Consider the following 26,780-nt stretch of genomic DNA (forward strand, 5'->3'; position numbering starts at 1 on the left):
CCCACCAGGGCTCTCTTCTAAGGCTCCACAGTGAGGAGAAACTGATAAGAGTACAATCAAAATTGAATAGGACAGAGACAATAGAGATGAAAGAAAGAAAAGGTATAGACCAGTTCTGCCCAACAGCACTTCTGTGATGATGGAAATATTCTACATCTGTGCTATTTAATACAGTAACCACTAGCCACATGTGGCTATTTAGCATTTGAAATGTGACTAGTGCAACTGAAGAACTAAGTTTTTTGAATTTTAATTAATTTAAATTTAAACGTGCATAGCCGCATGTGGCTAGTGGCTATCATATTGAATAGTACAAGTCTACAACAAAAATGAAGTAGGCAGGGGGTGTAGAGCTAGGAAACCTCAAAAAGCAAGCTGCCTTATTTTAAAGCACTATAAAAACAAAAACAAAAAGCAAAATCAAAACCACCACCACACACAGAAAAAGGAGCTTTGTGAAGTTAGTAAAACTTTTCAAAACCCCACCTCACTGTAAAAGTTAAGAAAAACTAATTTCACATTAAAATGAGAAACAGTAAAGTTTCAAGATAAATACCCCAAAAGTTGTTGTTAAAAAAAATAAAGAGCAGAAAAATACCTCCACAGAAAATGAAAGCATGCAAGAAAAATGTGCCCACAAAACAGATCAAAACTGTAACTGACTATTTCAAAATGAGCCAGAAGACATTAAGAAAAATGATACAAGATATGAAAGAATAGCATAAAACAGAAAAACTCAGAAATGAGATGCTAGAGCTCAGGAAAAAAGAACATAGAATTACCATATGATCCAACAAGTCTACTCCTAGGTATATACCCAAAAAAATTGAAAGTAGGGACTCAGATACTTGCACACCCTTATTCATAGCAACATTATTCACAATAGCCAAAAGGTGGAAGCAACCCAAGTGTCCATCAACAGATAAATGGATAAACAAAAAGTGGTATATAAATTCAACGGAATATTATTCAGTCTTAAAAAGGTAGGGAATTCTGACACATGCTACGACACGGATAAAAATGGAGGACATTATGCTATATGAATAAGCCAGTCACAAATAGACAAATTGCATAATTCTCTTTCTATGAGGTACTTAAAGTAGTCAAAGTCACAGAGACACAACACAGAATTGTGTTGCCAGGGGCTGAGGAATAGGGGGTGTGGGGAGTTATTGTTTAATGGGCACAGAGTTTAGTTTTGTGTGATGAAGAGTTCTAGAAATGGGTAGTGGTGGTGGTTGCACAATACTGTGTACAGTATGTACTTAATGCCAGTGAACTGTACACTTAAAAATAGTTAAGATGGTAAATTTTACCATAATTTTAAAAAATCAATTTTATTTCTATATACTAGCAATGAAAAACTGGAAATTAAAATTAATAGAGTAATACCATTTGCAACTTCATCAAAACATGAATTCTTTGGGATAAAGTTAACAAAATATGTGCAAGATTTTTATGCTGAAAAGTATAAGCTATTGATGAGAGAAATTAAAGACGACCTAAATAGAGAGCTACGCTGTGTTAATGGGTTAGAACACAAAAGTATTATGATGTTAACTGTTCTCAAAATGACCTATAGATTCAATGCAATCCCAGTAAAAACCCCACCAGGCACTTTTGGAGTAATTAACAGGCTGCTTTTACAATTCGTGTAAAAATATAAAGGACTTAGAGTAGCCAAAAGATTATGAAAAAGAACAAAGTCAAGGACTTACACAGCTTGATTTTAAGACTTACTATAAAACTACAATAATCAAGAAAGTGAGTTATTAGCATAAGGATGGACACATAGAAGCAACAGAACAGAGTACAGAGGCAGAGCCAAATACTTATCAATTACTGATTTTTGACATAAGTACCAAGTAATTCAACTGGGTAAGAATAGTCTTTCAACACTGGGGTTAGAACAACATATCTATATGGGAAAAAATGAACCTTTATCTTTATCTTTTTCTTTCTCTCTCTCTGTCACACACACACACTCAAAATGGATCACAGGCCAAAACATAAAAGCTAAAAACTGTAAAATTTATAGAAGAAAGCATAGAAGAAAAAATTTGCCATCTTCGGACAGACAAAGATTTCTTAGGACACAATAAACATAAACCATAAAAGAAAAGTACAATAAATTTGATGTTATTAAAAGAAATCCCACAACACACCTACTAAGATTCTTAAGGTAACACAAAAGATACCATACATTGACAAAGATGTGAATGAACTGGAACTCTCATTCATTGCTGGCAAGAATGTAAAATGGCATAATTCCTTTGGAAAACAGCTGGATGGCTTCTTATAAACTTAGAAATACACTTACCATATGACCCAGCAACTCTACTTCTAGATATTTCCCCAAGAGAAATCAAAACAAATATCCATACAGACTTTTACCTTGATAGTTCATAGTAGTTTCATTTATAATAGCCTCAAAGTGGGAACAGTCAAAAGGTCCATCAACAGATGAGTGACTCTCCAAAACATTATCTTGAGTGAAAGCAGCCAGATCCCCACTCCCAAAAAACCCCTATGTACTGTATGATTCCATTTATATGAAAATCTAGAAAATATAATCTAATCAATAGTAATAGAAAGCATATCAGTCATTGCCTGGGGCTGGGAGTAGAGATGGGGATTGACTGGGAAGGAGCACAAGGAAATCTTTTAGGGTAATGAAAGTATTCTATATATAGATTGGTGAACTGTGTCCACTGGGATATATATACATCAAAATCATCTAACAGTATATTTAAAATTAGTGTTTTAAATGTAAATTATACTTCAATAAATTTGATTTTTAAAAGAAATTAAAATGATTTCTAAAGGTCTCTTTAGTTCTAAAATTCAATGATCTATGAACTTATAAACCTACAAAATCTTCTTTGACTATTATAGATTTTCATCATATTATCTGATATCTTAAGGCAATATGGTTGGAAAAGACCTCAAAGTTCTCTCAGTCAAAAATTCTTCTGATGCCTGAATCGTCTCTTTAACATTCACACCAAGTAGTCATTCAATCTCTGCTTAAATACCTTGAGCCCATTTCAGTTTTTGGACAGGTCTAATTATTAGACAGAGTTTCCTTATAATTACCTGAAATCTCACTCCTTGTAGGTCTCACCTATGGAAACATGCATGGAATAAATCGAATTCTTTTCTCCCTGATAGCCATTCAAATATTAGGAGGGAGCTATCATGTTCTTCCTAAATCTTCCATTTTCCAAGTTTAACATCCATATTTCCTTTAACTATTCTTCAAATAAGATGGTTTTGGGTTTCTCACCATCCTGAGTGCCTTCCCCCTGACACATTAGGGTTTGTCAACATCCTCCTTCAAGAGTGTTGCCCCCCCCCGCCGTTCAACACAATACTTCAGGTATGCTGCAACCAGAGCAGAATACAGGGTGATGACCACTCTTCTATATATTATATTTCTACTGATGCTACTTAATTTCAATGAACATTCTTAGCATTATTGGCTTATGTTGAGCTTACAGTCAACCAATAAACCCAAATGTTCCACGTATGCTGCTATTAAGCCACATTTCATCTATTCTGTTCTTATACAGTTGGTTTTAGGGATCTAAGTATAAGGTGTTTTGTTGTTCCCTGTTGGTCTTCATCTTTTTTAAATGGGCTCATCATTTCAGCCTGTTGAGGTGCCTTCAGATCTGACTTTGTTTTCTAACACATTACTTACTCAGTTTTAGGTCATATGTACATTCAATCAATATTCACAAAAGGTCCTCATCTACGTATTATTATTCTAAATTCATATGGTATATACCACACAATTTGATATTCAATTGCAAACTTCTTACTTTCTAACTATTTCACACGTGTAAATCTTGTTTTAACAAAAATATTTTAAGCTTATCTATAGAAAGGATCATGTCTTCTACTTGTTCTATAGTACGAGGCATAGATTAGGTATTCAATAAATATTTGTTGACTTAAAAGCTAAATTAGAGTGTTTTTACACTATGGCTGTACCAAGAATGAGTCACAGTTGACCTTCATCTCATGGTTACGTAAGTGCTAATTTTCTTTTACATCCATACAGAAACATTTGTGGGAAAGGCTATAACAGCCAAAGCATCACAAAATCACTTCAAAATCATCAGTGAGCTATTATAGTGCAAACAGAGGCCACAGTGCCATCTAGTGAACATTACTAGTTTACTTCTGCTGATCACAAGCTCATTTTCACTCCTATAATGGAAAGGCATGATTTTTAGAACTTCATATAGCAAACAGAACCAATATAAAACCAGCACATGAGTCGTGGTTGTTTTCATTTTAAGCCATATACATATTCTATTAAATAGTCGAATCTTAGGGCTGTTGTAGATCTTATGACCATACTGTGCTTTGAGGTTATGCTTTAGTTTTATCAATCTATAGTAATACCAATGACATCCATGTACCTAAACTGCAGCTGCAAGCTGAGGATGGAATTTCTGTACTGAGTTAAAGAGTACCCCATTGTGTATTACTATGAACTTACAGACTATCACCAAAACAATCCATTATCTCTCTCTTAACAAAAATTAAACTTCATTATGATTTGCAGCAAATCCCATTATATCAAGTTGTGATAAATCGCTCCTATACTTGTAACCCAAGTTCATTTCTTCCATGTTAAGTCTGTCCATGCAAACCTATGACTTTCACAAATGAAACACTTTAAATTCTTCAAAAATAATATAATAAAATCAGGTTATTGGGCTTAAGGTGCTATAAATTCCTCAAAGGTAGAGTTGATGTCTATGAAACTACGTAGTCTAATATTGCCTCATAAAATGTACTGGAGATACTCAAGAGGTGGGATACTCTGAGGTGGGATACTCAACAGATAATGGCAATTAAAAATTTACATTTATATGGATTAGAAAATAAACTAAAGAAGTTAGCTAAATTTAGCATTGTTATCTCAAAATGATGTCACCAAATGCATAAACTGATGAATCTGTAACATAATCTACTAAGAGTTCAGAGGAAGATATTCTCCAAATTCTTTAACCCACCCAAATTAACTTCTCACCTATGATTCAATATTTCATGTTGAAAAGAAAGGAACTGAGCTAGAGAAAGGAATAATGGGGTGACTTTTAAAATAACATAATCTCATTCAGTTCTGGTAATCAAAGGCACTCACAGATCTTGATCACTTTTAATTTCCAATTATCCACAGTAGCAAGGATATTCCTAATTCCTGTATTAGGGAACCTGATTCACAGGTATTTATGGAGTCTCCATGACTATTTTTTTGATGTAATGAGTGCTTACTATGCATTAGGCTCTATACTAGACATCAGACAAAATAAAGATAAGATATGGTCCCATCTTCAAGGAGAAAGCGATTTAATAGGGAGCTAAGACAGGTATAAAAACAACTAGAATACAAGGCAGAACATAAGTACCAAGGTATAAATAGAAGTGTTACAAATTCTTAGAGGAAGACCAAGACTCAGAAATTTCCTTAGACTCTCATTAGGATCTAAGCTTTCAAAAAGGAATTTCAAAAGGTAGGGATGCATGGAAGACGTAATTTGCAACAGAGAAGCATGGATGAAGTTACAGAGGTAGAAAAGCATAGATCATGGTTAGGAAGCAGCAGGTACTCCAGTTGGGAACAAACATAGTACACGTGTAGAGGAAATAATAGAGGATTATTTTATTTAAAGATTATGGAGGAGGGGACCTTCAAGATGGAAGAGGAGTAAGACGTGGAGATAACCCTCCTCCTCACAAATACATCAAAAATACATCTACAGGGCTTCCCTGGTGGCGCAGTGGTTGAGAGTCCGCCTGCCGATGCAGGGGACACGGGTTCGTGCCCCGGTCCAGGAAGATCCCACGTGCTGCGGAGTGGCTAGGCCCGTGAGCCATGGCCGCTGGGCCTGCACGTCTGGAGCCTGTGCTCCGCAACGGGAGAGGCCACAACAGTGAGAGGCCCGCGTACCGCAAAAAAATAAAAAAGAAAAAAAAAACCATCTACATGTGTAACAGCTCCCACAGAACACCTATTGAATGCTGGTAGAAGACCTCAGACTTCTCAAAAGGCAAGAAACTCCCCACATACCTGGGTAGGACAAAAGAAAAAAGAAAAAACAGAGACAAAAGAATAGGGACAGGACCTGCACCTCTGGGAGGGAGCCGTGAAGGAGGAAAAGTTTCCACACACTAGGAAGCCCCTTCACTGGCGGAGATGGGGGATGGGCGGGGGGGGGAGCTTCAGAGCCACAGAGGAGAACGCAGCAACAGGGGTGCAGAGGGCAAAGCAGAGAGATTCCCGCACAGAGCATTGGTGCCGACCAGCACTCATCAGCCTGACAGGCTTGTCTGCTCAACCACCGGAGTGGGGTGGGGCGGGTGGGGGCTGGGAGCTAAGGCTCAGGCTTTGGAGGTCAGACCCCAGGGAGAGGACTGGGGAAGGCTGCGTGAACACAGCCTGAAGGGGGCTAGTGCACCACAGCTAGCCGAGAGGGAATCTGGGAAAAACTCCAGTCCTGAATAAGAGGCAAGAAACCATTGTTTCGGGGAGCACGAGGAGAAGGGATTCCTTTCCTGTCTGACCACAGATGGCGAGCACCACCTAAATGAGCTCCAGAGACAGGCGCGAGCTGCAGCTATCAGCTCAGACACCAGACATGGGCATGAAATGCTAACATTGCTGCTGAAGCCACCAAGAAGCCTGTGTGCAAGCACACAGGTCACTATCCACACCGCCCCCCAAGAGCCTGTGCAACCCACCACTGCCAGGGTCCCATGATCCAGGGACAACTTCCCCAGGAGGACACAAGGCATGCCTCAGGCTGTTGTAACGTCACACTGGCCTCTGCTGCCACAGGCTCGCCCTGCATTCCAATTAAAACTACTGTACCCCCCCTCCCCCACCATGAGTGAGCCAGAGCACCTTAATCAGCCGCTGCTTTAACATCGTCCTGTCTGGGCAGGAAGAGAAGCCTGAGGACAACTTACATGCAGAGGTGGAGCCAAAACCAAAGCTAAACTCAAGGAACTGTGTGAACAAAGAAGAAAAAGGAAAATTTCTCCGTGCAGCATCAGGAACAGCAGACTAAATCCCCACAATCAACTTGAGGTGCCTTGCATCGGTGGAATACCTGAAGAGACAACGAATCAACCCAAAACTGAGGTGGTAGACTTTGGGAGCAACTGTAGACTTGCGGTTTGCTGTCTGCGGCTGACTTGTTTCTGATTTTTACGTTTATGTTAGTATAGTTTTTAGCATTTCTCTTCATTGACAGATTTGTTTATTGGTTTGGTTGTTCCTTTTTTTAAAAAAAAATTATTTTAATAATTTTATTTTATTTTTAATTATTTTTTTCTTTCTTTTTTCCCCTCCCTTTTCTTCTGAGCTGTGTGGCTGACAGGGTCTTGGTGCTCCGGCCTGGGGTCAGGCCTGAGCCTCTGAGGTGGGAGAGCCGAGTTCAGGACACTGGACAACCAGAGACCTCCCGGCCCCACATAATATCAGTTGGTGAGAGCTCTCCCAGAGATCTCCTTCTCAATGCTAAAACCCAACTCCACCCAGCGTCCAGCAAGCTCCAGTGCTGGATGCCCCATGAAAAACAACTAGCAAGACAGGAACACAACCCCACCCATTAGCAGACAGGCTGCTTAAAATCATACTAAGTTCACAGACACCCCAAAACATACCACGAGATGCAGCCCTGCCCACTGGAAAGACAAGAGCCAGCCCCACCCAGCAGAACACAAGCAACAGCCCCTTCACCAGGAAGCCTACAGAAGACACTGAACAAACCTCACCCACTAGGGGCAGACACCAAAAACAACAGGAATTAAGAACCTTCAGCCTCCGAAAAGGAGACCCCAAACACAGTAAATTAAACAAAATAAGAAGACAGAGAAACACACAGCAGAAGAAGAAGCAACGTAAAAACCCACCAGACCAAACAAATGAAGAGGAAATAGGCAGTCTACCTGAAAAACAATTCAGAGCAATGATAGTAAAGTTGATCCAAGATCTTGGATATAGAATGGAGAAAATTTAAAAAAAGTTTAACAAGGACCTAAAAGAACCAAAGACCAAACAAACAATGATGAACAACACAATACATGAAATTAAAAATTCTCTAGAAGGAAGCAATACCAGAATAACTGAGGCAGAAGAACGGGTAAGTGACCTGGAAGATAAAATAGTGGAAATACCTACCACAGAGCAGAATAAAGAAAAAATAATGAAAAGAATTGAGGACAGTCTTAGAGACTTCTGGGACAACATTAAACGTACAAACATTTGAATTATATGGGTCCCAGAAGAAGAAGAGAAAAAGAAAGGGAGTGAGAAAATATTTGAAAAGACTACAGTTGAAAACTTCACTAATATGAGAAAAGAAATAGTCAACCAAGTTCCGAAAGCACAGAAATCCCATACATGATAAATCCAAGGAGAAATACGTCAAGACAAATATTAATCAAACTATCAAAAATTAAATACAAGGAAAATATATTAAAAGCAGCAAGGGAAAAGCAACAAACAATATACAAGGGAATCCCCATAAGGAAAACAGCTGATATTTCAGCAGAAACTCTGCAAGCCAGAAGGGAGTGGCAGGACATATTTAAAGTGATGAGAGGGAAAAACCTACAACCAAGATTACTCTACCCAGCAAGGATCTCATTCAGATGTGATGGAGAAATTGAAACACTAACAGACAAAGCAAAAGTTAAGAGAATTCAGCATCACCAAACCAGCTTTACAACAAATCCTAAAGGCAGGAAACACAAGAGAAGGAAAAGACTTACAAAAACAAACCCAAAACAATTAAGAAAATGGTAATAGGAACATACATATCAATAATTACCTTAAATGTAAATGGATCAAATGCTCCAACCAAAGCACATAGACTGGCTGAATGGGTAAAAAACAAGGCCTGTATATATGCTGTCTACAAGTGACTTACTTCAGACCTAGGGACACATGAAGACTGAAAGTGAGGGGATGGAAAAAGATATTCCAGGCAAATGGAAAGCAAAAGAAAGCTGGAGTAGTAATTCTCATATCAGACAAAATAGACTTTAAAACAAAAACTATTACAAGAGACAAAGAAGGACACTACATAATGATGAAGGGATCAATCCAAGAAGAAGATATAACAATTGTAAATATTTATGCACCCAACATAGGAGCACCTCAATACATAAGGCAAATGCTAACAGCCAAAAAAGGAAAAATAGACAGTAACACAATAATCGTAGGGGACATTAACACCCCACTTTCACCAATGAATAGACCATCCAAAATGAAAAAAATACGGCAACACAAACTTTAAATGACACATTAAACAAAATGGACTTAATTGATATTAATAGGACATTCCATCCAAAAACAACAGAATACACTTTCTTCTCAAGTGCCCATGGAACATTCTCCAGGATAGATCACATCTTAGGTCACAAATCAAGCCTTGGTAAATTCAAAAAAATGAAATTGTATCAAGTATCTTTCCCGATCACAAAGCAATGAAACTAGATATCAATTACAGTAAAAAAAAATCTGTAGAAAATACAAACACATGGAGGCTAAACAATACACTACTAAATAACCAAGAGGTCACTGAATAAATCAAAGAGGAAATCAAAAAATACCTAGAAACAAATGACAATGAAAACACGACTTCCCAAAACCTATGGGATGCAGCAAAAACAGTTCTAAGGGGGAAGTTTATAGCAATACAATCCTACCACAAGAAACAAGAAACATCTCAAATAAACAACCTAACCTTACACCTAAAGCAATTACAGAAAGAAGAACAAAAAAAACCCAAAGTTAGTAGAGGAAAGAAATCATAAAGATCACATCAGAAAGAAATGAAAAAGAAATGAAGGACACTATAGCACAGATCAATAAAACTAAAAGCTGGTTCTTTAAGACTATAAACAAAATTGATAAATCATTTGGCAGACTCATGAAGAAAAAAAGGGAGAAGACTCAAATCAATAGAATTAGAAATGAAAAAGGAGAAGTAACAACTGACACTGCAGAAATACAAAGGATCATGAGAGATTATTACAAGCAACAATATGCCAATAAAATGGACAACCTGGAAGAAATGGACAAATTCTCAGAAATGCACAACCTTCCGAAACTGAACCAGGAAGAAACAGAAAATATGAACAGACCAATCACAAGCACTGAAATTGAAACTGTGATTAAAAGTCTTCTAGCAAACAAAAGCCCAGGACCAGATGGCTTCACAGGTAAATTCTATCTATCAAACATTTACAGAAGAGCTAACACCTATCCTTCTCAAACTCTATAGCAGAGGGAGGAGCACTCCCAAATTCATTGTACGAGGCCACCATCACCCTGATACCAAAACCAGACAAAGATGTCACAAAAAAATAAATCTTCAGCCCAATATCACTGATGAACATAGATGCAAAAATCCTCAACGAAATACTAGCAAACAGAATCCAACAGCACATTAAAAGGATCATACACCATGATCAAGTGGGGTTTATCCCAGGAATGCAAGGATTCTTCAGTATACAGAAATCAATCAATGTGATACACCATATTAATAAAGTGAAGGACAAATCCATATGATCATCTCAATAGATGCAGAAAAAGCTTTTGACAAAATTCAACACCAATTTATGATAAAAACTCTCCAGAAAGTAGGCATAGAGGGAACCTACCGCAACATAATAAAGGCAATATATGACAAACCCACAGCCAACATCATTCTCAGTGGTGAAAAACTGAAACCATTTCCTCTAAAATCAGGAACAAGACAAGGATGCCCACTCTCACTACTATTATTCAACACAGCTTTGGAAGTTTTAGCCACAGCAATCAGAGAAGAAAAAGAAATTAAAGGAATCCAAATTGGAAAGAAGAAGTAAAGCTGTCACTGTTTGCAGATGACATGATACTACACATAGAGAATTCTAAAGATGCTACCAGAAAACTACTAGAGCTAATCAATGAATTTGGTAAAGTAGCAGGATACAAAATTAATGCACAGAAATATCTTGCATTTCTATACACTAAGGATGAAAAATCTGCAAGAGTAAATAAGGAAACACTCCCATTTGCCATTGCCATGAAAAGAATAAAATACCTAGGAACAAACCTACCTAAGGAGACAAAAGACCTGTATGCAGAAAATTATAAGACTGATGAAAGAAATCAAAGATGATACAAACCGATGTAGAGATATACCATGTTTCTGGATTGGAAGAATCAACATTGTGAAAATGACTAATACCCAAAGCAATCTACAGATTCAATGCAATCCCTATCAAACTACCATGGGCATTTTTCACAGAACTAGAAGAAAAAATTTCACAATTTGTTGGAAACACAAAATACTCCAAATAGCCAGAGCAATCTTGAGAAACAAAAATGGAGCTGGAGGAATCAGACTCCCAGACATCAGACTATACTACAAAGCTACAGTGATCAAGACAGTACGGTACTGGCACAAAAACACAAATATAGATCAACGGAACAGGTTAGAAAGCCCAGAGGTAAACCCATGCACATATGGTCACCTTATCTTTGATAAAGGAAGCAAGAATATACAATGGAGAAAAGACAGCCTCTTCAGTAAGTGGTGCTTGGAAAACTGGACAGCCACTTGTAAAAGAATGAAATTAGAACACTTCCTAACACCATACAAAAAATAAACTCAAAATGGATAAAGACCTAAACGTAAGGCCAGACACTATAAAACTCTTGGAGGAAAACAAAGGAAGAACACTCTTTGACATAAATCACAGCAAGATCCTTTTTGACCCACCTCCTAGAGAAATGGAAATAAAAAGAAAAATAAACAACTGGGACCTAATGAAACCTCAAAGCTTTTGCACAGCAAAGGAAACCGTAAACAAGACCAAAAGACAACCCTCAGAATGGGAGAAAATATTTGCAAATGAGGCAACTGACAAAGGATTAATCTCCAGAATATTCAAGCAGCTCATGTACCTCTATAACAAAAAAACAAACAACCCAATCCAAAAATGGGCAGAGGACCTAAACAGACATTTCTCCAAAGAAGACATACAGATTGCCAACAAACGCATGAAAGGATGCTCAACATCACTAATCATTAGAGAAATGCAAATCAATACTACAATGAGATATCATCTCACACTGGTCAGAATCGCCATCATCAAAAAATCTAGAAACAATAAATGCTGGAGTGGGTGTGGAGAAAAGGGAGCCCTCTTGCACTGTTGGTGGGAATGTAAATTGATACAGCCACTATGGAGAACCTTATGGAGAGTCCTTAAAAAACTAAAAATGGAACTACCACATGACCTAGCAATCCCATTCCTGGGCATATACCGTGAGAAAACCATAATTCAAAAAGGGTCATGTACCACAATGTTCACTGCAGCTCTATTTACAATAGCCAGGACGTGGAAGCAACCTAAGTGTCCACTGACAGATGAATGGATAAAGAAGATGTAGCATATATATGTATACAATGGAATATTACTCAGCCATAAAAAGAAACGAAATTGAGTTATTTGTGTGAGGTGGATGGACCCAGAGTCTGTCATACAGAATGAAGTAAGTCAGAAACAGAAAAACTAATACCATATGCTAACACATGTATATGGAATATAAAAAAATGGTTCTGATGAATCTAACGGCAGGACAGGAATAAATATGCAGACATAGGAATGGACTTGAGGACACAGAGAGAGGGAAGGGTAAGCTGGGACGAAGGGAGAGAGTAGCACTGACATATATACACTACCAAATGTAAAATAGATAGCTAGTGGGAAGCAGCTACATCACACAGGGAGATCAGCTGTGTGCTTTGTGACCACCTAGAGGGGTGGGATAGGGAGGGTGGGAGGGAGACGCAAGAGGGAGCGGATATAGTAATATATGTATATGTATAGCTGATTCACTTTGTTATACGGCAGAAACTAACACAACATTGTAAAGCAATTATACTACAATAGATTTTTTTTAAGTTTAAAAATAAATACATAAAGATTATGGAGGACCTTAAGTCTAAGGAATTTGGTCTTTATTTACAGGGTGCCACTGAAAATTATTGAGCAAGATACAATAATCAGTTAGATTATTCCAGCAGTCTTAGAGGTAATGAGGGCTTGGACTAGGGTAGTGAGGTAAAGATGGAAGGGGAGACAGCTGGCAAAAATACTGCAGAGGTAGAATTGACCAGATGTGGCACACGACTGAATATAGGGGGAGAAGAAGGAATCCATGAATATAAGATTTCAGTTTTAGATAGCTGTATATACCCAAAGACAGTAGAAAAGTAGATGTGGGCTATGAGAGAGATCAGGGCTAGAGATATAGATTTGCGTATGGAGAGCTGAAGCTAAGAAAACAGTTGATGAATTTCTGAGGGGATAGTGTACAACAGAAATAAAAGAAGGGAGCAGAGAATAAATTCTACAGATGTTTACTGAAAACTTACCATGTACCAAGCATGTTCATGGGTGTTAAGGATAAAATGGAGAATGAGATAAACAGTACCTGCCCTCATCCAACATTTATTTGGGAAAAGAGACTACCAAGAACATAAATAAAAAAGGAACAGTCAGAGCAATAGGATTAAGAGAGTATGTCATACACAGAAAACAAACTAACAATTACCAAAGAGGAAGGGGGGGGAGGGATAAATTAGGAGTTTGAGATTAGCAGATACAAACTACTATACATAGAACAGATAAAACAACAAGGTCCTACTGTATAATGCAGGGAACTATATTCAATACCTTGTAATAAACCATAATGGAAAAGAATATGATAAAGATATATATATATATAGATATATCTGAATCACTTTGCTGTACACCAGAAACTAACAACACAACACTGTAAATCATCTATACTTCAATAAAAAAAAAGCAAGTATGTCATTAGAAGCCAAAGAGAAAGTTTCTAGAAGGAAAAAGTAGTGTTATATTCTCTCATGCTAGAGAGACCAGAGGACAAAATGGACTGAGGGAAAAAATCATGACTTAATCATTAAAAGGTCACTAGCGGGGCTTCCCTGGTGGTGCAGTGGTCAAGAATCCGCCTGCCAATGCAGGGGACATGGGTTCGAGCCCTGGTCCAGGAAGATCCCACATGCCGTGGAGCAACTAAGCCCGTGCGCCACAACTACTGAGCCTGCGCTCTAGAGCCCGTTAGCCACAACTACTGAAGCCCACATGCCTAGAGCCCGTGCTCCGCAACAAGAGAAGCCACCCCAACGAGAAGCCCGCGCACCGCAATGAAGAGTAGCCCCTGCTCGCCGCAACTAGAGAAAGCCCGTGCTCAGCAACAAAGACCCAATGCAGCCAAAAATAAATACATTTATTTTAAAAAAAAGGTCGCTAGTGATATTCAAAAGAGCAGTTTATAGAATCAGATGTAAAAATCATCAAGAGGGAAGTAGGTGGTGAGGCCAAAAACCTTAAGAGTCATTCTTGTCTCTTTTTTTCTCTCTTATCCTACATCTGGTTTGTCAGAGAATTCTGTCAGCTTTATTTTCATATTCTATACAGAATCTGACCACTTCTCACCAACCATACTTCCTTCATCCTGGTCCATGCCACCATCATCTCTTGCCTAGATTATTTCAGTGGCCTCCTAACTGGTCTCCCTACTTCCACCCTTGCATCCAGCTCAGTCTATTCAACACAGTGGCCGAGTGATTTTATTAAAATGCAAGTCAGATCTTGACACTCCTGTGCCCCAAACCCTCCCACTGGCTCCCCATCTCACTTAGACTTAATGACACAAATCATTACAATGAACTACAATGTCTTTCTTACGTGATCTGTTTCCCCACTACTTCCTTGATCACATCTCCTGTTTTCCCTAATACTCCCTCTGCTCCAGCCATACTAGTCTCTTTGCCGTTCCTCAAACACCACATATATGCTCCTACCCCACACACCAGAGCCTTTGCGTCTGCTGCTCCCTCTGTCTGGAATGCTCTTTTTAAAGGTATCCTCATAGCCATATCCCTCATTTCCTCAGGTCTGTACTCAAAAACTACCTTCTCACTGAGGCCCCCTCTGGCCACCTTGTCTAGAATTCCAACCCTTCATTCCTCCTCTATAACATTTAATACTACCCTTTCCTACTTAGTTTTCTCTTTAACACTTATCAATATCTAATATAACAGGGTCAGCAAACTATGGCCTTTGGGCTCCATCCAGCCTACCATCTATCAAGCTAAGTTTTACTTTTTTAAAAGGCTGAAAAAAATTTAAAAAAAGATACTTTATGACACAAAAAATTATATGAAATTCAAATTTCAGTGTTCCTAAATATAAAGTTTTGTTGGAACAAAGCCATGCCAATTTGTTTACATATGGTCTACACCTACTTTCATGGTACAACATTAGAGTTGAGTAGCTGCAAGAGAGACTGTATGGTCTAGAAAATCTAAAATATTTACTATGTGGTTCTGTATAGAAAATTTGCTGACCTCTCTAATATACCATAATATTTATCTTTTTATTGTCTGTCTCTCCTAGTAGAATATAAACTCTGTGGGGGTAGGGGGTTTTGTCTGTTTGCCTAGGACAGTATTTAACATGTAGTAGACAGTTAATAAATATTTTTTGAATGAATGAATACTAAAAAATATATAGGCAGTAATTTTAGGTTATAAAGTTTGGTGATGAAAGGAAGGACGAACTATAATTTGGGGAGGATGACAAGGTTGAAGAAAGGTTTTTGAATAAAGAAGGCCTAAAAATAATTGTAGTGACAGGGGAAAGAAACAGTAGAGAGAGAAAGATGAAAGAGTTAGGGTTGAGATTTGTAGGGAAGGTCCCCTGGGAAAGTAACTTCTTTCTCAGAGATAAGGGAGAAGAATGGATAAAGAGAGAAGGTGATGAAGTTCATGTCAGTGGCTACAAGCCCAGGAAATTAGAAGATAAGGTTTTCTGCTAAAAGGAAGGATAAGGCATAGGGGCTTAGGGATAAAAAAAATGTTTTGGAATCACCAAGGATTGGTGAGGAGTATGACAGAAAGTCAACAAGAGTCAGTTTTACTTAGTGCTTATATGAAAACTAAGAAATTTTAGCAGATTCAATAAATATGGTTTCACAAAATTTCTGAACAGTACTCAAGTAAATCAAGGGAAGGAGTGAAAAAAGCAGACAATAAAAATTAACAAGACTAGGTGGCAATAGCAAAATAGTAAAATATGATGAACTGTGTAACTGTTTCACCTTTCTTCATCTGTCTTAGTGCACAGTAGAGTATTCCTTACATATGGAGGTATCAAATCAATGTCTGCTAAGTTTAAGACAGGAAGGATGAAATGGAGAAATATACTAACAGTAATCAACAAGGCAATCTGGCCTTAAATGATATAATCACAAACTGAGTATACATATTAGGACCTGCCTGGTTGCCTGCTCTCTTCTTCTTCCCCTCCTTACTACTAATACCATTTGAACTCCCAATTATAGGTTCAGTCCTACACTAGGCTCTAGGACCAAACTTCACATTAGTTAGAGGAAATTTAAGAAGCAGTGCTTCAAGTCTTAGAAGACTGTATCATCTATTCACTTTGTATTCTTTTTCCAGTAATTGCATCCCAGTCTGGCTCCCTATGCCTGAGCTCCACTCTTAAAAAGAGCCTCATGTTCCTTTCACTTTAGGTTTGGAGCTCGACCTTGCTCTTTCTAGACTATCTACACATACCCCCAGTGATGCAAAGATTTGAGCCCTGCATCTGAGTCCAAATCTCTATGATTGAAGACCTGTTCCCTGCTGATGTGCTTATGTGATGCCAACTACCTATGTGCCTAACTTATGGAATCTTTCCAATACTTAAATTTCCCCCATTGCCATAATCTTCTGATCTGCCCATTAGGATACCCTGATGCCAGCTGCTTGGCTGAGTCAAAGGCAACTTGTTCATCTCTGTAACTTCAGAGACTATCACAGTATCTCATACTATGTTCTTTCTATCTTGACTAGGTGATTAGATATCCTTCCTTGGCCTGCAGATGTATCCACCCCCCCAGTTGGCATGTCTAGCTCCAGGTCCAGGTCCTTCCCAATCTGCCAGGTTAACATAAATCATAGAGTTACAAAAGCTTTGTGATTACCTTCTTTACAGGTCTGTAAGTAAGCAGTAGGAAACTACCTTTCTGAAATAGGTAACGGTATTCTGAGCAGAAATATAATGAATTAGGTAACAAAATCTATGTGACATCTTCTTTTCAGGTCTTTAAGTAAACAGCAGTCAACCATCTTTCTGAAACACTTAAATGCTGGCCTGTGTAGAAATACGATGAATTAAGTAACCTTTCAGCTTCTCTTTCAGGACTGTGAATTTATAACAAACAAACTTAGTGGTAAATATTCTTTTGAAATAAAATCTGAAGTATTTATTAAGGTAAACAACCCTTCAAAGTAAACAAATCTTCAAAGAAAATGTCTAAAATTACAACCCTTAATCACATATTTTCCCCTAAATTTGTTATTAAAACTTAAAAAGCAACAAAAACCTTCATATTTTATCTGGATCCATACTTGTACTTCTTGTTTTTCGTCTTACCACAAGACAATACGCCCCACCCCATTATGTGCATACTATATGATAACCAAAGGAAGAAATGTCCCAAATGCTTTGGGGAGCATGAATGGCTCTATCCTCAAGCAAGTTTTATCCCTTTTACCTCTAGAATTTTGTCCTGATAAGAAATCAAATGCTGAACATTTTTTTAGATTGGTTGGAAAGGCAAAAGATAACCCAGAAAGTAAAAGAACAAATTTCATCCAAGTGTTTGCTCTCACTGAATGCTTGACCCAAAAACATGTGTACCTTAAAATTTATTCTGCTTCAAAGGACAATACTGCAGATGGTTAGCAGCAGATAAGTTTGTTCATGAATTGCAATGATATATTACCTTTCAGAACAGGGTGTTAAAAATAAACAGTAAGTAATGGAATTAAGAGTCTCCAAATTTTCTCACCTTTTGGGAAGTTCCATTCATTAATGTTTATAGTGTGCAAGTCAGGAAAATATCAATTTGACTTTGTTCTGTATGAAATAACTCTCAGACATCCTAACCTAACAGCCAAGAAGTCACACCACTACAACCATCTCTCTGCTACTGCGCATAACAACATTTGCTGCCTTTGAAAAACAGATAAATCAAAGGACCTTATCAAGTTGTTCCAAATGCATGTAACAAGAAGCCACGTGCCTCTGTAGCTTGGCAAAGTCCAGGTACGTTTGATCACGTGCATAAAATCTCAGAGAACAGCAGTACCAGTATAGGGCATCAGCATAATCTTGTACCTAAAGTTTAAAAAGAAATAACAAAATCACAGAGATATCTCTATATTTGACCCTAATTGTTCCAAGTCACCTTTAGAAACAAAAAAAAAATGGCACTGTTTACATTTTTAGGCAACCAAAACACAACATCCTCTTTAGTTGAATGCTAAGTGCATTTTACTATCAGCCTTGATCAATATAAAGTTATAAAGTGGCAATCAATATTCTCTCCTCTTCCCTCACATTAGAGATTTCACGGAAACCAACAAAATTAAAAGGCAACCTATGAAATCAGAGGAAATATTTGCAGTATTTTTTGGGGGTTAATATCCAAAATATATAAGGAAATACTACAACTCAGTAGCAAAAAATAAAAACAAGAACAAAAACAAAACCCGATTAAAAATGGGCAAAGGATCTGGACTGACTTTTCCAAAGAAGACATACAAATGGCCAATAGGTACATGATAAGGTGCTCAACATCACTTATCATCAGGAAAATGCAAATCAAACCACAATGAGATATCACTTCACATCTGCTACAATGGCTAACATCAGAAAGACAAGAGATAACAAATGGTAGTGAGGATGTAGAGAAAAGGGAAACCTTGTACACTGTTGGTGGGAATGTAAACTGGTACAGCCACTATGGAAAACAGTTGGAGGTTTCCCAAGAAATTAAAAATAGAACTACCATACAATCCAGTAATCCCACTTCTGTGTGGGATACCCAAAGAAAATGAAATCATTATCTCAAAGAGATAATTGTACTGCCATGTTCATTGCAGCAAGCCAAGGTATGGAAACAACCAAAGTTGTTGTTTACTGATGAATGTGGGTAGAGAAAGTACAGTCTATGTATACAATGGAATATTAGCCTTAAAAAAGAATGAAATCCTGCCATTTGTGACAACATGGATGAACCTGGAGGACATTATGCTAAATTATATAAGCCAGAAAGAGAAAGACAAACACTGCATGGTATCACTTATATGTAGAATCTGAAGTAAAGAAAGAAAAGTCAAACTCATAGAAACACAGAGTAGAGTCGTGTTTTCCAGGGGTTTGAGGGTGGGGGAAATGGAGAATGGTTGGTAAAAGGGTACAAACTTTCAGTTATAAGATGAAAAAGGTCTGAGGATCTAATATATACATTAGATATATGGTGACTATAGTTGGTAATACTGGATTGTATAACTGAATTTTGCTAAGAGAGCAGAACTTAAATGTTCTCACCAAAAAGAAAAAAGGTAAATATGTGAGGTGATGGACATGTTAAATAAATCATTAGAAACCTTTCACAATGTATATGTATATCAAATCAAATCATCACATTGTACACTTTAACAATAATTTTGTCAATTATACCTCAATAAAGCTGAAAAAATGAAATTTCACATATGGGATGAAGAGTCTGAGAGGGTGGTGAGCCACCCTAGAAAACTCAGAATATGATTTATAAGTTATTAAAACAACAATGATAAAAATTTTAAAAGAGAACACCCATAATTTACCATTCGAATACAGCTCTTCTCATTTTTCCACATTCCATTTTAATTTTACCCTTCTGTATTTTTATATAGTTGTAATCATACCTTATATTACAATTTCATTTTCTATTCTTTCCATTTAACTTCATTTTGTAAATATTAATCTATGTTGCTATGTAGGATAAGAAAATGTAAGATATTTAGTAAATTTCCAGGTTTTTCACTATCTTAATTAAATGCTATGTTTTTGTACAAAAATATTTTCTTACTTTTGAGGCACTTTAAAATTTTCAATGGTAAGAAGCTATTAGGAAAAATCTAATACAAATGACCTGGATAACTTTTTTTAAGATAAGAAAATTAAGATTGCTCATGCACACCAAGGTAAGGTAGATGAGTCCCCTGTACCCTACCAAGAAACTTCACATTTTTCAATGAAAGACAGGAGTCATTAGTACCTAAAAGGAATAAAACTCACTTCCTACTAGAAACAACAGTGCTGAGGAGGTATAACACTGCCTTTGGCTATTTAGAATTAAGATTACATTCTTTGGGCTTCCCTGGTGGCGCAGTGGTTGAGAATCTGCCTGCTAATGCAGGGGACACGGGTTCAAGCCCTGGTCTGGGAGGATCCCACATGCCGCGGAGCAACTAGGCCTGTGAGCCACAACTACTGAGCCTGCGCGTCTGGAGCCTGTGCTTTGTAACAAGAGAGGCCACGATAGTGAGAGGCCCACGCAACCCGATGAAGACTGGCCCCCACTTGCCACAACTAGAGAAAGCCCTCGCACAGAAACGAAGACCCAACACAGCAAAAATAAATTAATAAATTACTAAACTCCTACCCCCAACATCTTAAAAAAAAAAGATTACATTCTTCTACAGTGTTGGAAGTGGGAGTTAAAAAAATTATCCTGCAAGACTGGAAAATGAGAGAAAAAAATATTCAATATGAGAAGGGAATTCTGAAATAATTTTTTACTTGCTCAGTAAAGAAACAGACACCCTCTAAAAGAAAGTAAGAATATATATCATTCTATTTTGCAGCATCTTAATGTATAAAACAAGATGTTTTGATATATGTATACACTGTGAAATGACCACCACAATTAACATATCCATCCTTCTGCAATGTCTAATCTGATGTTAATACTATGCAGTATATTTTTGATCCTAGACATACTTTTCATCTCTGGAAGTTTGATTTGGATCTTTTATATGTTCTATGTCTCTACCTAACTTTTTGAATATATGGAATACAATTGTAAGAGCTATTTTAATGTCCTCTGTTAATGTTAACTTCTATGTTAGTTTCAACTGTTGCTTCTTTTCTTCATTATAGGTTGTATTTTCCTGCCTGTTTGTATGCTTGGTAATTTATTATCAGATGCCAGATGTTATAAACTTTACCTTGTTGGGTGCTGGATAGTTCTGCATTCTGGTAAATATCCTTGACCTCTACTCTGGCAAGCACTTAAATTCCTTGGGATCAATTTGATCCTTTCAGGTCATACTTTTATGATTTTTCAGGTAGGTCTGGAACAGTGCTCAGTTTACGACTAATTACTCCCCACTACCAAAACAAGACCTTTCTGAATTCTCTACCCAATGCCCCATGAATTAGAAGTTTTCCAGTCTGGCTGGTATGAACAGGTTCTATTCCCAGATCTGTGTGAGTGCCAGGCACTGTTCTAATACTTTTAGATGGGGACTCCTCTGGCTTTAGGTATTTTCATCCCATATTATCTTGATCAGTACTCTGTTAAACACTTGAGAAAGATTCTCTGATTGTTGGAGTTCTCTTTCTTGTTCTGTTCTCCTCTCTGATACTCTGTCCTATGAATTCTAGCTACCTTGGTCTTCCCAGACTCTCAGCTCCAACTCCTCAAATTAGGAAGCCTGCTAGGATCCACTTCAGTTTTTCCTTTTTTTTCTTTTAACATATTTATTGGAGTATAACTGCTTTACAATGGTTAGTTTCTGCTGTACAACAAAGTGAATCAGGTATATGTAAACATATATCCCCATATCCTCTCCCTCTTGCAACTCTATCCCACCCCTCTCGGTGGTTACATAGCACCGAGCTGATCTCCCCGAGTGATGTAGCTGCTTCCCACTAGCTATCTATTTTACATTTAGTAGTGTATATATGTCAATGCCACTCTCTCACTTCGTCCCAGCTTACCCTTCCCCGTCCCTGTGTCCTCAAGTCCATTCTCTACATCTGTGTCTTTATTCCTGTCCTGCCCCTAGGTTCTTCAGAATCATTTTTTTTTTAGATTCCATATATATGTGTTAGCATATGGTATTTGTTTTTCTCCTTCTGACTTACTTCACTCTGTATGACAGACTCCAGGTCCATCCACATCACTACAAATAACTCAATTTCTTTCTTTTCATGGCTAATATTACATTGTATATATGAGCCACATCTTCTTTATCCATTCATCTGTCAGTGGACACTTAGGTTGTTTCCATGTCCTGGCTATTGTAAATAGACCTGCAACGAACATTGTGGTACATAACTCTTTTTGAATTATGGTTTTCTCAGCGTATATGCCCAGGAGTGGGATTGCTGGGTCATATGGTAGTTCCATTTTTAGTTTAAGCAACCTCCATACGGTTCTCCATAGTGGCTGTATCAAGTTACATTCCCACCAACAGTGCAAGGGGGTTCCCTTTTCTCCACACCCTCTCCAGCATTTATTGTTTGTAGATATTTTGATGATGGCCATTCTGACCGGTGTGAGGTGATACCTCATTGTAGCTTTCATTGGCATTTCTCTAATGATTAGTGGTGTTGAGCTTGCTTTCATGTGTTTGTCGGCAATCTGTACATCTTCTTTGGAGAAATGTCTATTTAGGTCTTCTGCCCCTTTTTAGATTGGGCTGTTTGTTTTTTTGATATTGAGGTGCATGAGCTACGTGTACATTTTGGAGATTAACCCTTTGTCAGTTGCCTCATTTGCAAATATTTTCTCCCATTCTGAGGGTTGTCTTTTCATCTTGTTTATGGTTTCCTTTGCTGTGCAAAAGCTTTTAAGTTTCATTAGGTCCCATTTGTTTATTTTTGTTCTTATTTCCATTTCTCTAGGAGGTGGGTCAAAAAGGATCTTGCTGTGATTTATGTCATAGTTCACTTCAGTTTCTATTCCTATGCTACAGCCTGGAAACTCAAGGTAGTAAGCTGAACAACTGCAGTGCTCACCTTGTTTATTTCCTATCTACCAGAGATCATTCTCTATTGCCTAATGTCCAGTGTCTTGAAAACCATTTTTTCATGTATTTTGTCTTGTTTTTTTGGACGTAGGGAGAGGGAGCAAGGTGTTATTCAGGCAAGGACATCAACCAGGTCTCTTACATTTTGGTTGGAAGTGGAAATCCACTAAAACAGTATGCCCTTTCTTACACACACAAATGCATATGGATTAGAAGGCAATATATAAAATTTTAAGAGTGATTGGATTAAGAATGACTATTCTTTTTAAAAAACTTATCTGTGGTTTCAAATTTTCTACAGTAAACCTGGACTGTTTTGTAAGAAGAAAAAATATTACTACTTTTTTTTGCGTATTTATTATACCACAATGTTTTGAAAAGGCTTTTTTAAGAGCAGTTTTGGGATCACAGCAAAATTGAGAGGAATGTACAGATATCTGCTAGATACCTCCTGACCCAACACATGTAGAGCCTCCCCCATCATCAACATCCTCTACCAGAATGGTGTATTTGTTACAACTGATGAACTTACATTAGGGTTCACTCTTGGTGTTGTACATTCTACGGGTTTAGACAAATGGATAATGACATGCGTCCATCCTTATAGTATCATTCAAAGTATTTTCACTGCCCTAAAAATCCTCTGTGCTCCATACCTCAATTTTTAAAGGAAATAAAACCCTCTGACTTTCTTGCTCCTCATGTTAAAATAAATTATACTTGGGGCCTCCCTGGTGGCGCAGTGGTTGAGAGTCCGCCTGCCGATGCAGGGGATACGGGTTCGTGCCCCGGTCTGGGAGGATCCCATATGCCGCGGAGCGGCTGGGCCCGTGAGCCATGGCTGCTGAGCCTGCGCATCCGGAGCCTGTGCTCCGCAACGGGAGAGGCCACAACAGTGAGAGGCCCGCATACCACAAAAAAAAAAAAAAAAAAAAAAAAAAAAAAAAAAAATTATACTTTCCTATATCTTAATATCAGTGATGTCATTTCCCTACACTGTAAACTCCCAATGGGGATGAATCACATCTTAGTATCTTTATTTTTAGTTTATTTCTTAAAAAATAAACAAATTACTTTATTTATTTTTGGCTGCAGTGGGTCTTTGTTGCTGCATGTGGGCTTTCTCTAGTTGTGGTGAGTGGGGGCTACTCTTCATTGTGGTGCGCGGACTTCTCATTGTGGTGGCTTCTCTTGTTGCAGAGCACGGGCTCTAGGCACGTGGGCTCAGTAGTTGTGGCTCACGGGCTCTAGAGTGCAGGCTCAGTAGTTGAGGCTCATGGGCTTAGTTGCTTCCGCGGCATGTGGAATCTTCCTGGACCAGGACTCAAACCCATGTCCCCTACATTGGCAGGCGGATTCTTAACCACTGTGCCACCAGGGAAGTCCACATCTTAGTATTTTTAAATAAATTCTTGTCCAATGCCCATTAAAATTCTACATTACAAATATTTAATAAATAGACAGTACCTAAGCAGAAAGAGATTATTAAAGTACTTGATGCTCTATGATTTTTACAGTGAATACATTGTTTTATTTGTTGGGGTGAAGAAAGAATATAAAGAATGAAAATAGATTATTCCCAAACCTCAAAACTTTTGGTAGCTTTTTTCCATAGAATGTTCTGTAAATAGCGTACTAATTCTGTTGTCAGTTGTCTTCCTGTTTGGTGACCTGAAAAAAAAAAAAACCAAGTTCTAAAAACAAGAATCAAGATCTATTACATTAAATAAAGAGCACTAACTGTGCTCTTCAGAACCTATAATCTTTAAGTAATGGCTACAAACACAATGACATTCAGGCAGGTTTTCATCATCAATTTCAGATTTACTAGCAAAATTGATTATGTAATACAATCAGAGTTTGCTAGAATCACTGTAATTCGCCCATCAATCTGTAATAGTTTTCCAGCCTAGTCTCTTTTTAACGTATTTTCTAAGTTCCAAATTTGATCATCATCTGGTGCCTTAATGTTATTATCAATGAACAAACAGCAATGCTAGAAATCATTAATAAGAAGTGTTTATACTATTATGTACTAACTAGATCAGATCAAGTTCCCAAGAAAGGCCAATTATACCTTAAAGCCTTTGTAAAATACTTTAAGACCATGTTTACACATAAACTCTATTACTTTAAATTGTAACTCATGTTTGATTGTTTCTGGTCTAGACATTTACCGGGTTCAAATACATTATCACACACTAAGGTAAAGTTTAAGCTATAATAGAATTCTATACCCCTTTTACTTCCACCCCTTTGGCACTATCAGTTTCCATGAAAGTCTTGATTAGAAAACTGAGAGTCTCTGACCCCTCAGCAGACATAGTTTGTTCCATGACTTAGTTAAAAATACTCACATGAGAGTAAAAAGCCACATAAAGCATCTACTTAAAATATTATCATACTTTGAAAGTGTAAGTGTATAATTAGATATAACAATATAACTTGGGTTAACTGTAATCTTAGAAAATTAGTTATTCTGGATAGCAAAGTTTTCTAGTTACCTGACAGTTTACTTTCATTAAACATAAAATAATTTTTTATTTTAAAAAGTCTAAATCATTTAAAGTTCTTAATTTTTCTAAAAATTATGTTTTATGAATTATGTTTTTCTAAACATACATTCTAGTTTTCTGAAGCACAATTTAACTTTTGCTTGACTATTCAAGGTCAACACTAACAACTATTGTATTTTATTGTACTGATAGTATATCATAATATGCCTTCAGTAATTATTATGTAGTACAGATTATTATACTTTTTTAAATACTTAAAATTGTTTTATATAATTTATAAGGTTTTTCCCTCCCTTGTGATCGGGTTATCTGTATATTTCCCTGTAGGTCCTTTCTCCCTTTATAATATGCTACCATTAAAATGCTAAGGGTTGGAAAAACAGATAACCAAGCTTAACAACACTGGGTCTAAAAATAACTGGATTCTTAGTGAGGATATGGAGGAAGGGTGTCATCAGTAAAATACAGTTCATAGAATCTAGAGTTCAAAAGACTCTTAGAGATTATCTAGTCAAAAGATTTCCTTTAAAAAAATCAATGACTTTGTTTTTATAAAAACATGATACATACTTACAAAAATTCAAGCAATCTGGTAAAAAACAAGGAAAGCAATAAATCACCTAAACTGCCACCACTCAGAATAATTCCAGTGTTAACATTAGTGACTATCATTCCAGTTATATCTCTATATATGTATAGAGTAGGAAAGACAGATCAGGGCAAGAATTTTCTAATAAAGGGATCATACTCTCTGTGTTCTTCAGGGTATAGAGTTCTACAGAGAGATGAGGGATTAATGGAATGCTGAGATCTGGCTCTACATCTCTGCTTTAACCACAGCAACTCTACTCTATTGTACTGGGGGCAGGGTTCATATACAATTGCATCACAAAAGGATGCTGCTGCTGTTGCTGCTAAAAAGAAGTTAAAAAGTAGGAATGTAATTCACGACCTTCATTTTATAGTTGGAAAAAGCCAAGATCCAGAGATATTACTGACTTGCCTGAAGGTACACAGCTAATTTGAGATCAAACTGAAACATGAAATTAGGCTTATAATCTCACAATTTTCCATTACACATGAGGTTTAAGCTCAGAGGTTTGTCTGTTTTTGTTGATGTTTTGTTATCTTTGTTTAGCTTTCATTCTAGCTTGCCAAATATGTGGAATCTGGATAGGTGAGTTGTTATAGTCAAAGGGTATTAAGGAGAAAAAAAAGGAAGTGAGAGAAAGGAAAATATCTGTTGACCTGAGGATTCTGCTACTTTTCT

The 26,780-nt window shown here is 37.3% G+C and overlaps 1 protein-coding gene across 1 annotated transcript in view; it reads right to left on the bottom strand.

The window, feature by feature from the left end:
- The window catches only part of TEX11 (testis expressed 11), a gene marked incomplete at both ends in the record, with an annotated part of 339,675 nt that overhangs the window by 132,359 nt on the left and 180,536 nt on the right, over positions 1 to 26,780 (bottom strand). The window contains 2 exons of the mRNA XM_079728048.1: positions 18,169 to 18,306; positions 24,580 to 24,665. Coding sequence (XP_079584174.1) covers positions 18,169 to 18,306; positions 24,580 to 24,665 — 224 coding nt within the window. The remainder of the gene's footprint in view (positions 1 to 18,168; positions 18,307 to 24,579; positions 24,666 to 26,780) is intronic.

Source organism: Hyperoodon ampullatus (assembly GCF_949752795.1).
Source record: "Hyperoodon ampullatus genome assembly, chromosome: X".
Lineage (NCBI taxonomy): Eukaryota > Metazoa > Chordata > Mammalia > Artiodactyla > Ziphiidae > Hyperoodon > Hyperoodon ampullatus.